At 42.8% G+C, this 12,655-nt stretch overlaps 1 protein-coding gene across 3 annotated transcripts in view; it reads left to right on the top strand.

Moving 5' to 3' along the window:
• Positions 1 to 10,121, top strand: part of znf407 (zinc finger protein 407) — a 147,283-nt gene extending 137,162 nt beyond the window's left edge. For all 3 annotated transcript variants that reach the window (XM_044359086.1, XM_044359087.1, XM_044359089.1), the window contains exon 10: positions 8,459 to 10,121. In XM_044359086.1, coding sequence (XP_044215021.1) covers positions 8,459 to 9,327 — 869 coding nt within the window. In that variant the 3' untranslated portion in view covers positions 9,328 to 10,121. The remainder of the gene's footprint in view (positions 1 to 8,458) is intronic.
• The last annotated feature ends 2,534 nt before the right edge of the window (positions 10,122 to 12,655 follow it).

The raw sequence follows: 12,655 nt of genomic DNA, 5'->3' as shown, positions 1-12,655 counted from the left end.
ATAGATGTGAAAGATATTAGCACCACAATAAAGCCCTTGCGGTTTGGCTACGCAAGGCAGACCAAAACCAGATATTATGTTTACTGTAAACAAAACTGCAATTGCTGTTGTGCCAGATATTCTTTTGAACAAGTGCAATTCACCACTTCACAACAAAACGCAAACCGTTTCCAGGTCTCCAAATCCTGGTTGTTGTTTCATCGCAAACCGAAGCAGCAGATGCATGAAATGTCTCAAAATCAACAGTTATTAGTTATTTATGCTCATAAATGAGGCTTTAATCTGGACATCACAAACACCCTCTTAGCATCCACTACACATGGTACCCAGTCAAGAGACATGGATGAAAACAACTTGTGGGTGTTTCTGAGACCTACAGCTTCCCTACCAGAGCAACACTCTTCCCCCCAGTGTGGGAGACTCTAAATAAAGAGACTATAAACTTGAGAAAACACTCCTCTTTTCACAGGAACCAGGATACACTATAAAAAAAACACTTCACAGCCAAAAACATAAAACACATAACTTCCTGTGTGTCAGAGGATTTATGCTATGAAAGACCTTTTTAATAGTCTTTATGAACCTGCTGTAGACTAAACATTGTGTTACATCATTTGACAATAGAAAATGAACATCACAGACATGAATTTTCTGTGACAATGTTACAGATTATTTTGTTAGATATTTACTTCTTTCTTTGGCTGACTGATGTATTAATATTGGCCTTTAAAGCCACTGTATCGGTGTTACAGCCCAGAAGGCTCTCTGTCAGTCTGTGCCCTCATTCTCTTCTGTTTATTCGTCCTTGGGTGTGTTCAGTGCATCTCCATCTCTCTCTCTCTCTCTCTCTCTCTCTCTCTCTCTCTGCCCTGTCCACCCGGTGTCAATCTGGCTGCTGTATAATTGGTTGTTTTTTGGTCGGCCGGCCTGTCCTCCCTGGCGTTGATTCATGGCGTTTGTAAAGGTGACAGTAGCGGCTGTCCCTACCAGACAAAGTAGAGCCATCACTAGCCGGACCTCAGCTGACCTGCTAGTTTGTGCGCACACACACACAAGCAGGTGCGCACACACACACACACACACACACACACACACACACACACACACACGTCCATACACAAACACGCAAAGGAAGCACATGCAGCTTTGCCTGAGGCCTCACAGGGGAGGAGAGAGAGGCAGGTAAGGTCATCATGTACACAGCTCGACCAAAGAAGATCCTGAAATACACACACACACACACACAAATACCAGTCAATAAACACATACACATACTGTATGTAGCACACAGAAGAATTCAGCACATGAATTTGTATAAACCTAAGTACTGTATACACACAAACAAACACCAATGTGCTAATGCATACAGGTCACATATAGTTTTTATTTGTAAAGAAATTAACTTCCCACATAAACGTCTATACATAGACATATTGTATATTACTATAAATACCCTATTTTGTAAAAAAAAAAAAAATGTTGAGAAAACACACAAGCAGTATAATTAATAAAATACCTAAACATAAACACATTCATTTCTTTATGTAGCGTTTATTTTATAGGTATATTGTATAAACAAATACCACAAACCACAGCATTTATAGCCAAAATACACACAAATAAAATAAAAACAAAAACTGCATATAACATAAACAATGATACAATAAAATAAAAAAGCAGCGATCACATACACCACATGTATTACATAAAAAATTCATATACATTGAAATACACACAAAAAACACCCCACACTCTTGTATGCAGGCCTTCCCCGGTGACCTGGATACACCCAGAACTGACACTTTATCTACTTAGCAGTGTCACCTTCAAAAGCCAGCACCAGTGACACATACACACACACACACACATACACACACACACACATGGCCCCACCTCGTCTGTAAAAATCCCCTCACAAATAACAGCCATATGTGTGTCAGGTTTAGGGGTCTCCATCATGCTCTTTTTAAGGCAGTGGCTTCATATCTATAATTGAAGGTAATCGGCTGGTAAAAGGATTGTAAAGGGTTTTGTGCTGTGGTTAAGAATTGATTATAAGCTCTGGCTTTTTCATGGTCCTGCCGCTGACCTTGTAATTGATATGGCGAGCATGTTTTTTTGTCCTCTCTTGTGTTATGGCTTGATACAGTATAATTGACTTTGCTTTGCGTCTATTCAGGTTGATTTCTTTGTCTTTCAGTGTGTGTGAGGGTTAAATTTAGGTTCAGGGATTAAAGAATGAATAGAACCAGTATAGAACAAGACTAGTGTGTGTGTGTGTGAGTGTGTGTGCATGCGTGCTGGCCTGATTACATGTGCATGTGCAAGTAAGCTTACATTTGCAGCGAGCTGACCTGTGTTACAGCGAGTGTAATTGATTGTGTATGTCCTGGTGTCTCAGTGTTAAGGTTAATTTCTCTAACTGCTGGTAAGTGCTGTCTGACCGCTCCCCTGGCGGCCTCTCCGAGCTGAAGTAATGCCACTTAGAGGCCCTGGGCCCCCGCCACTGGCCAGCTCATTGATTCGCTGATCAATAATTGCATCTGTACCGTACACTGAGCGAGGAGGCTCCCGCACTAACCTAGCACACTGACTGTTGTAAGGCACGGAATCACACCGCACAAATGGTTAGCAGACTACAATCCAGGGATCACCTAATAGTCCTTAAAGGGGTTCCAGTGGGGTCCTCATCAAAATCAGGTTTAGCTTAATTTCACTATCATTTCATCCATTAGATGTTATCCCATTTGGGCAGCATCAGACACTTCTTATGATAGGGTTCGCTGTCATCACTATTATCCCCCCATGCAGTGCTGTTCTTCTCAGAATTTACAGAGAAAGGCTACACCAAGTAGAGTATACAGAGAACAGGTGCATGGTGATTTTAACCATTTTAATTATACTAATTCTTTCATATTTCTTCACAGCAGTGCACATAATAATTGATTGATAGATAGATAATTGGGGACATGCACTTCTCTTGAAAATCAGTTTTGAGGGCAAATCACTGCTCTTGTGTATAAAGAAAAAGAAAATATATTCTTCTAACAACTTTGACATCTGATTTATGGCAAAAAGTAGAATGCAACTATAAAGGGGGGATAGAGTCTGTGTCAGTGGGGGTCCCGGGCCTTGTTGGTGAGGGCAGCTGCAGATGGGAGGAAACTGTTCTTGTGGCGTGAGGTTTTGGTCTTTACAGATCTCAGCCTCTTGCCAGAGGGGAGCATTTCAAAAAGTTTATGTCTGGGGTGGGAGGGGTTGGCCATGATCTTTCCTGTTTGCCTCAATGTCCTGGAGTGACGGCAGATTGCAGCCGATCACCTTTTCGGCACAGCGGATGATACGCTGCAGTCTGCCCTTGTCCTTGGCAGTTGCAGCAGTGTACCAGATGGTGATGGAATAGGTGAGGATGGACTCAGTGATGGAGGTGTAGAAGTGCACCATCATTCACTTTGGCCGATTGAACATCTTCAGCTGCTATGGGAAGTACATCCTCTGCTGAGCCTTTTTGGTGAGGCCAATGATGTTCTGCTCCCACTTGAGGTCCTGGCTAGTGATGGTTCCCAGGAAGTGGAAGGACTCCACAGTGTCGACTGGGGAGCCACACAGGGTGATGAGGGTGGGGCTGCGTTCCTCCTGAAATCCACAACCATCTCCACTGTCTGTAGAGCGTTGAGCTTAAAGTTGTTTTGTCCACACCATGTCACCAGAAGGTCAATCTCCCACCTGTAGGCGGTCTCATCCCCACCAGAGTTGAGCCCAATAAGGGTGGTGACATCCACAAACTTCAGGAGTTTGGCGGACTGATGACTAGAGGTGCAGCTGTTTGTATACAGGGAGAAGAGAAGTGGAGAAAGGACACAGCCTTGAGAGGAACCAGTGCTGATGGTCCAGGAGTCAGAGACATGTTTCCCCTACTTCATGTGCTGTTTCCTGTCAGACAGGAAGTCGGTAATCCACCTGCAGGTAGTGTCAGGCACATGCAGCTGGGAGAGCTTGTCCTGCAGCAGAGCCGGGGTGATGGTGTTAAAGGTGGAGCTGAAATCCACAAACAGGATCCTGGCGTAGGTTCAGGTGCTGGAGGATGAAGTACACAGTACAAGGTGCTCAAAAGTGGAGGGAGAGACTGAGTCTGGTCCAGATGCTTCGCAAGGGTTCTGTCCCTTGAACAGCCTCAGTCCCTCAGTCGTCGTTGTGGTAGAGGAGGAGGAGGAGGGGAGGGGGGCCTCAGAGGTGGGCAGTTAGAGGAGGCCTGGGTCCCTGCTGAATCAGGGGAGGAGGAGCTGGTGGATGGAGTCACAGGGGATGATGTCAGGACTGTCCCATTGTCTTTCAAATCAACAGTAGAACTCATTCAGGTCGTTGGCCAGGCACAAGTCATTAGTAGAGTTGGGGGTCTTTGGTTTGTAGTTGGTCATCTGTCTGAGGCCCTTCCAGACAGAGGCTGAGTTGTTTTCTGCTGTTGAAGTTTCTCAGAGTACAGATGTTTCGTATCTCTCACCACCTTGCTAAACATGTATTTAAACACAGCCCTTTTCCAACCTTACCTACTAAAGGAATACACCCCCCCCCCCCCCCCCCAAAAGAAAAAGAAGAATGAACCTACAAACTATTGACATTCTTATTTTTTTTTATTTCTGTTTACGAAATAGATCATAGATATCTCTCTGGTTCTCCCAATCATCTCACTCTCCTCTTACCATTTCTCTTTCTCTTTCCCTGTGATACCTTCCATAATCCTTTCACTTCACATTCTCACATAAACTTTTATAGGGAAATAAGATGAGAGTATGAGATAAGGAAGGTGTAGTGTATATTGTCCTCTGTTGTAAAGTTAATTAGTATAAAGTTCATATAAAAAGTAATCCCACACACACACACACATTTAATATCCCCCCTCCACTAGTCTATTATTAGTGACTGATTCAGTTTTGCAGTAAGACTCTCCTTAAGACGTTTGTGTCATCTGGAAATCAAAATGACATCACCACCCGTCTCTGTATCCTTTTCTTCCTCCTGTTGTTTTATTCCTCTCAGGGAGCCTCCATCTTGTTTCAGATCACAGCCAATAAAGCAGCCTGCCTCTCTCTCTATCATCCTCTCTCCTACTTCCTGTTAAAGGAATCAGTCAGTCAGAACACTCAAAACACATATTAAACAGGCATCAGCCTCTCGCCGGGGCCAAATCACGCTGTTCAAATGTTGTTCTTCCACCGGGAGCGCAGGACAACTGAAGAGATGGGATCTGCAACATTAACTTGATTCACGGCTGCGGCGACTGAGTGACACTCCATAAACCTCAGCGGGCCGCCGCTGGGACCCGCCGACAGCACCCCATGGCTAATGTGACACACACTAGCAACGCATAGCTTTACCACCCCCATGGCACAGCACACATTCACATAAGCAAGCTTGCAAGCACATACAGGGACTTACATATACATACAAATACTGTACATATAGGAGCACTTATTGCACAGACACACACCACCATAGCCTAACATTCCACCCACATACTAACACATGCATACATGCAACATGCGAATTGAGAGATACACACACACACACATACATGGATTAACACATATTTAAACTAAAAAACTGAGCGTTACTGAGCTGAACATATACATACAGTCAGGGGTACACACACAAATGTCCCCTCTCTCTCTTGAAAACACACACAGCCATATAAACAGGTTTTATGGTAATGCAGCAGAAACTGCACAGCCATTGAGTTATTGTCCTCTCCAGCCGACCTCTCAGCTCGCAGCGTTTTGGCGTAGGCAGTTAGCATTGGCCCTGTAGCTCTGTGTAAATAGGTAACCTCTGCTGCTCAAAATGCCAACTTCCTCTGGCTGTCTTCGACAGTGCTGACTCCCTCCACACACTAACTACTGTGCTTGTCACTTGAGATACAAATAGCAGTCTGAACTGATATTTACTACACAGACTTGTTGCCTGTGGACTGTGGTGTCACAACGAATTCTTTGCTAGTTTGCCTTTAAACAAATGCACATTGTTATCTTACACTACCTATAGATAGAGATACTTTATACAGTAGACACACAGCATAGAGACATAGAGAGTCATAACCTGAGAGAAGAGACAGGCTAACAAAATGAGTAGTGTGCTCACATGCAAAAAATCAATAGGCATAAAGAAGTATAATTGATCACAATGTATTTAAACCATAGTACAAGATGTTGTCCTGTTATCATTCCAAACAAATCTTAAGAGAACCCTCTCTAAACAAGGCCCTGATCTGATTTCTGTGTTCTCGCTCATGCAGTTCAAACAGTTCCAGAGTTTGTAGAAAGTATTCTAAAGTAACCAGGTATGAAAACACACCGAGAAAAATCTTCTGAGTGATGTTATTCATAGTGACAACAGCCGAGGCCTCTGTTAATCTCTCTGTCCATCCACACTTAAGTACTACAATCTCGCTTGATTGTCCCGCTATCTGTTTTTGTTCTGTGACATGCAGATTTGTAAATTCTCTATTAATAGTTAAGTCCATTATGACTTAACAGCACCAAAAAAAATGTTAACTTTTCTCATTTTCTGCATGAATCAAACAAGTCTTTGTGAAAAAAAGATCTTGAAACGGCTTCCTTTTGTCCATTGTTCTTTCTTTTTAACTATTCCCCAAAATAAACCTGGCAGGTATAGCAAGGTGTTGGTGTGTGTGTATGTGTGTGTGTTTGTATCACAACCATCCAGTGTTAGAGCTACAACAAGTTCTCATCTTCTCACTTTTAAAATAATGCCAGTTTCTGGTGATTTATCATACTGTATGTTATAGTGTGAACATGGGCAAAGGACAGATTTATATATGGTAGACAGATAAGCAATTTCCTCCCAGTCTTGGAATCAGATGTAGGGCGAATTGATCAATGAAACAAAAATAAAAGTAGTTCTTTAAAGTCTTGAACTGACAGGAAGTGTCAGTGGATGCATGTGTTGCCAGAAAAGGCCCAAAACACTGCATTTTCTTGGTTTATTAATATCTTTAAAGCTTTAAAACTGTGTTCTGAGCTGAAGCTGGGAGATAGGTTTAACTCTGCCTTCTTTAACAACCATATAGGCGTGTTTCTTAAAACCAGCACCTACAATTAACAAGAGTTAATTGTTTCTCTTGTAAGACATAGCGATAGTCCATTCTGAGTGTATCTATGCAGGATTAACGAACTTGCTCTCACCAAAGGACTACTGGTCACTGCCTATTTGTCCTGTAAGAGTGAAAGTTAAAGCTAACACATCACTGTGCCTGTTTACAGTGGAGGAGGACAGGGCACAGTTGGGTCAGAGACCGTTTGCAGCACAACTCTGACTTTCTGATCACATTGTCAACCTTGTGAGTGCAGGACATTAAATGTCAGGGGGAGATAGGAATATCAATGATTGATGAGTTTGTTCCTCTATGTACTGGGGGATCTGTGTGATCTCATCGCTACCCTTGGGGGTAAACCTCATACCTCCAAAATGTCAACTTTTCCGGAACCAAACTCAAAAAATGAGGAATGTTTTCCTTCCTGCAAAGTTTAGATTTTGAAGAGAGTTTTCTGAATTTTTAAAGGCTTTCAAAGCTTTAAGTGTCTGCAAACTTTCAAATGCAAACCTTCAGTTTTAACTAAAACATTGCAAATGAGGGTCAATATGCTTTTCCCATGACAATAATATGTGTGTTTTCAGTATTTGTACAATAAACTCAGAGGCTCAGGTGTGAACACAGTCCCCTCTTCACTGTCTCAAATTCACATTTTTCTGCATAGATTAGCCTACAAGTGTCTGAGCCAGGCACTGTTTAAACAATGGCATTTCTAACACTGTTCCTGTCACCTTGGAAACGCCATGGCAACCTGTGATCTGAGAGGGCACACTGTGGCTCAATTAGCACCAGCTGTATCTCACCACACTCTTCAGCCAGCCTAATATCCCCATATTCTGTCTTCTTTCATGCATTAAGTGACACAAATATGTGAAGTGTTACATCACCTTTTATTTTAACTTAGCTTTCTTTAAAGCTTTTTTTTTGCTTTTTCTCAGAATGATGGATGCATGAACATAGCAACAACTGTAGTTACCAAGAACATTACATGGCCATGTGTGGTATGGACAGTAATTGCAATGCTTATTTTTGTGCTTTTGGATGTGATCCTGGCCATCTTGCCACTAACTAGTTTTCCCTTTATAATATGTGCTTGGACTCCAAGAAATCTCTTCTATCTTTCATTTTAGTTCTCATGATCTTTCCCCCTTTGTTGTTGGAATACATGCAGTGACCACAGGAAGAGTGCAAGTGCACTAAAGGTCTTCACGTGTCTGCCCAATTTTGGTTAATTTTTAACAGTGTAGGAATTGAAGCTTGTTTCTGTTTCACTCAAATTGCTTGTAACAAAAGTATCAGCAGTATACCAAAAATTAAATCTAATGTGAAATGTGTTCTTGTGCTCTCCAGGTATTGTGTCCAAGTCTTTCGAGTGTCGTCTGAAGGGCCAGGGAGCTACTTTTGTGGAATCAGAATCTGTGGACTCCCCTGTGCGCAAGAAGAGCTCTTCGGATGCACCTGGCCATGATGAGTCTGTTCAGCAGGTCATCATCATCCAGGGCTACGGCGATGAAGAGGTGACCATTGACCAGGCCCTGGAGGAGTCAGCTGCTGCCACCCTGCAGACACTGGCCATGGCTGGCCAGGTGGCGGAGGTGCTCCACATCACCGAAGACGGACAAGTTATAGCCTCAGGCAGGGAAGTGGCATCCGCAGGGGCCCACCTGGCCGGAGGCAGCACCCAGTACGTGGTGCTGGAGTCGGGGGAGGCCAGGGAAGAGCTGCGTGCTGTGGCTAGAGGAGGGGTAGCAGTCGGAGCTGCAGGACAAAGTCACATCGTGTCAGAATCGTCCACGGCTTTGGACGCTCTGCTCAGCGCTGTCAGCGAAATGGGCCATCAGGAGGAAATGCATGGAGAGGCAGCTGTCGTTCATGAGGTCTTGACCCCAGAGATGGCCGAGGCTGTGCAGCCTGAGGTGAAACAGGAGCAGGAGGAGGTGCGGGTCATCCAGGAGGCCGGTCAGGAGGAGATGCAGGAAGTGCTGCAGCTCGCAGCGTCTCAGATGATGAAGGAAGGGCTAACTCAGGTCATTGTCAATGATGAGGGCACTCACTACATTGTGACGGAGCTGGACAACTGCACCTTACAGGTGGAGGGAGGTGTGTATGGAGAGTCCGGGGCAGGTGACGGTGAGGTGCAGCAGGCAGAGCAGCAGGCTGGAGAAGAGATGGTGGTCTACTTGGATGGGGCACCTCATAATATAGTCCTGGAAGGGTAGAGGAGAGAGAAATGAACTAAAAGAGGTACATTTGTCATTTCATTTCTGATTTTCCCAAAAGACAGAATGTTTGCCAGGAAATCCATTTCTAGGAGTCTTCCTCTTCGCTTTTCTTGTTTCATTTCACAGTTTGAATTATTTTCTTCTCATCATTTCTGTCTTTTTTTCCTCTCTTGGGCTATGCTGAACTCAGGTTAGACATCGTTTGTTTAGTGGGACAGTGAAGGAAAGAGGTTCTGGTGCTAAGTGAGTTAATTTGCAATCCTCACAACCACCAAGACTACATTAACCACTTGATTAATGCCATGCAACTTTGTGAAATGAATATATTTCCTCCTGAAATATTTTTGTTTTTTTAAAATGCATTCAATATGCTGAGAGTTTAATGGCTTATCAAAAAGGAAAATATGTATTCAATGGTTTTCTTGCAAATGCATTTTGGATTGTTATTTTCTCCATGAAATTTTTGTTTAGTATTACTTTAAGCTTTGTTTTTTGATGTTAGAGGTTTGCGCATGTGTCCTACGACACAAAGGTTTATTAATTTCTCTCTTTGTTCTAATAATATTTTTCCTTCCATCCTTTGTAGTAATTAGTATATTATTAGTTATGAACCAATATTTTGACACATTTAAGAACAGATCTTATAGATGTTTTATGTGTAATAGTAAAAGGAATTGATAAGGATATATTTCAGTTTTTGACAACCCTTCAGCTATTTGTAAGTTTTTGGAAAACCTCTAAAAACCATTAATGCATTTTCATTTCTGACAATAAAGACTGAGCCTAATTTTTAACAACTGTGTCCAGTTTTTTCTTCGAACACTTTATGCTAGTATTCGTCATTGATTGTTGTGTCAAACACGCATTTCAGCATTAACACTGCGGTTACATGTACAGTGCAGCGCCGTCATACAAGCAACATGCACATACATGCATCAACTGATAGCTCCCATCATGCTTTCTGATCACTGACACAGTCATTATCATCACCATTATCATTATCGTCATCATGATCACCATCATCCTAATCGTCATCCTCTTTTTCTCCCCCCCATCAGGCCCATTCTGTTCATTGCGTACAACACACTCATCCTTTTTTTTTTCCCCAGCAGTATTCAGCACTGGAGGGAGAATCAATATTCATTTAGGCCCCTACACAGGCCTGGTTTCTGATGGAGTGAGTGGGAGAGCACTATGACGGCTGCAAACACAATGGCCAACCGCTGAAAGTAGAGAGAGAGAAAGTACTCATACACTGCGAGGGCATCAAAAGATCATCCCTTTAACACACGCGCACATAGCACACACAGCGCGAGAAGGTGGGCTGAGAGAGAAAGTGGCGGAGGAGTGGGCAGGAAAAAAATGAGAGGATTACAGATGGATGTTGAGAGAGGTGAGGCCAGAGAGAAGTGAAAGAGCAGTAAAATCCACAACCACACAGAGGGAAGGGAGCCTGTAATTTCACATAACACCTGTCTGCCATTCAGCCTGTCTTTGTCTCCTGTTCCCAGCATCATGTTGCATTTATAAACTCGCACAGTCTTTTCATGCTTTTTTTTTCTCCACATTCAGCAAAGATACACACATTTAACAGAGGTCACGTTCTCTGCGTGAGCATCCACGCGTGCCTGTGAGCGGGAAGTAAAGTTTGTTAACACCCACTGAGCAGGGAGGCTGGAAAGCATTTTGAGTAGGGGATGCTGAAGGTCAGTGGCATACATACAGTGTGTAGCACAATGTCATACTATATGCTGTACTTGTACCCCACTGAACTAAACAGACAGGATAATTTATATCTAATGAATTTAGCCAAATAACCTCATACAGGGCAGAAAGCCAAAACTATTATATGATTGCACAATGTACACCAATAGACATGAAAACTGTGAAACCCGGTTTGGTATACCTGTGATATAGGCTTACGCAATGTTCAAATCAAAATCATCTCTAACTCAGTTATCAAAAACTGCTTTAACAATACATGCATGAGTACAGTAACTTTAACTCTTACTACTGCTGAATTAATAGGCAATGGCAAATGTTTCGAAGAGCAGATATAGAAAAACAGTATTTAAACTACTCGGTAAACATTGTTAACTTCAGAGCACCACAGAAATTAGACACGGGAGAGGAGTGAGATAAGAAGTCATTAAAGACTTGAAGATTCTGTCACAAATCACAACCAGAGAGACTAAATATTATACAAACATACTGCATGGCGGCAGGAGTAAATAACATGGACACACAGTGTCATAGATGCGATAAAACAGCATCTTACTTTATGAAGACTTTGGCACTCCAAAGGTGGACTCCCTCATGAGCTCCTGAATATTAATATCATCCAAAATATCTATGTGCTGAACCTCTGCTCAATTTCAAATCTCACTAGATCAAGTGCTTCATAAAATTCATGTTGTCACAGTGATTCACCCTTTTCTGACACAACATCCTCCACCGCTATTGTGCTGCGAAAATGAGACGGTGTCCTGCTCATCCTGCTAGAGTCCAGCGGCAACTTTAGATTGTTAAACTGATGCACATGCCTTTGTTTTAGCCAAAATGTCATCCACAGCTCTCTCTTCTATTAGTGTGTGTATGCATTCTTTGAACATATGAATGCACTCGAGCACACCAGAAACTTGCTTGTGCACTCTGCAGACTTCTTTCCATGGCCTCTCAAGGCCCAAAGACTGCCTCTCAACAGAGAAGCCAGACAGCTCTCCCCTTCATAGTTTGCTTGTAAAGCCCTGCTATTTTTGCAATTATCTCACCACAAACACCTTGATCCTGCTGATCCAAATGTGAGCCATAGACATGGCATATCCTTGATATTGCTTTTGACCTCACACACCACCTTGTTGGACACAACTTCCAAGAATGTTGCACTATGACATCCTCATCACCAAAAAAAGACTGGTACAAGTTTTTGCGCTTTGCTGACTCTCTGATGAGTGTGGCGATGCTCTGCACAAAGTTGAGTACATCCACTACAAGACGCACATCCTATGCTACCAGATCCAGAGCATGGTTGCAGCAGTGTACAAATAATGAACCAGAAAAGCAAATCTCCTTAAGTCGCACTTGTACCCCAGAGAAGTGACCAGACATGTTACCATCACCATCGAAACGGTAACCTTGTAGTTTTTCTAAAAGAGGGTTCAGATGCAAAAAGATGTCCTTGATGCAGTGAAAGAGGGTTTGTGATATTGTGTCAGGTGCATTATGAAATCCTAAAAATACACTCTGCTGGGAAAGGTTTGGATCATCATAGTGCAAATGACAAGAGAACTGCTCTGATGACCCAATGTCCATTGTTCCATCAGTC

The sequence above is a fragment of the Thunnus albacares genome, chromosome 8 (genome assembly GCF_914725855.1).
Source record: "Thunnus albacares chromosome 8, fThuAlb1.1, whole genome shotgun sequence".
Taxonomy (NCBI): Eukaryota; Metazoa; Chordata; class Actinopteri; order Scombriformes; family Scombridae; genus Thunnus; species Thunnus albacares.
Note: the sequence above shows the minus strand (reverse complement) of the source record. Positions and strands in the feature narration are given on the sequence as shown.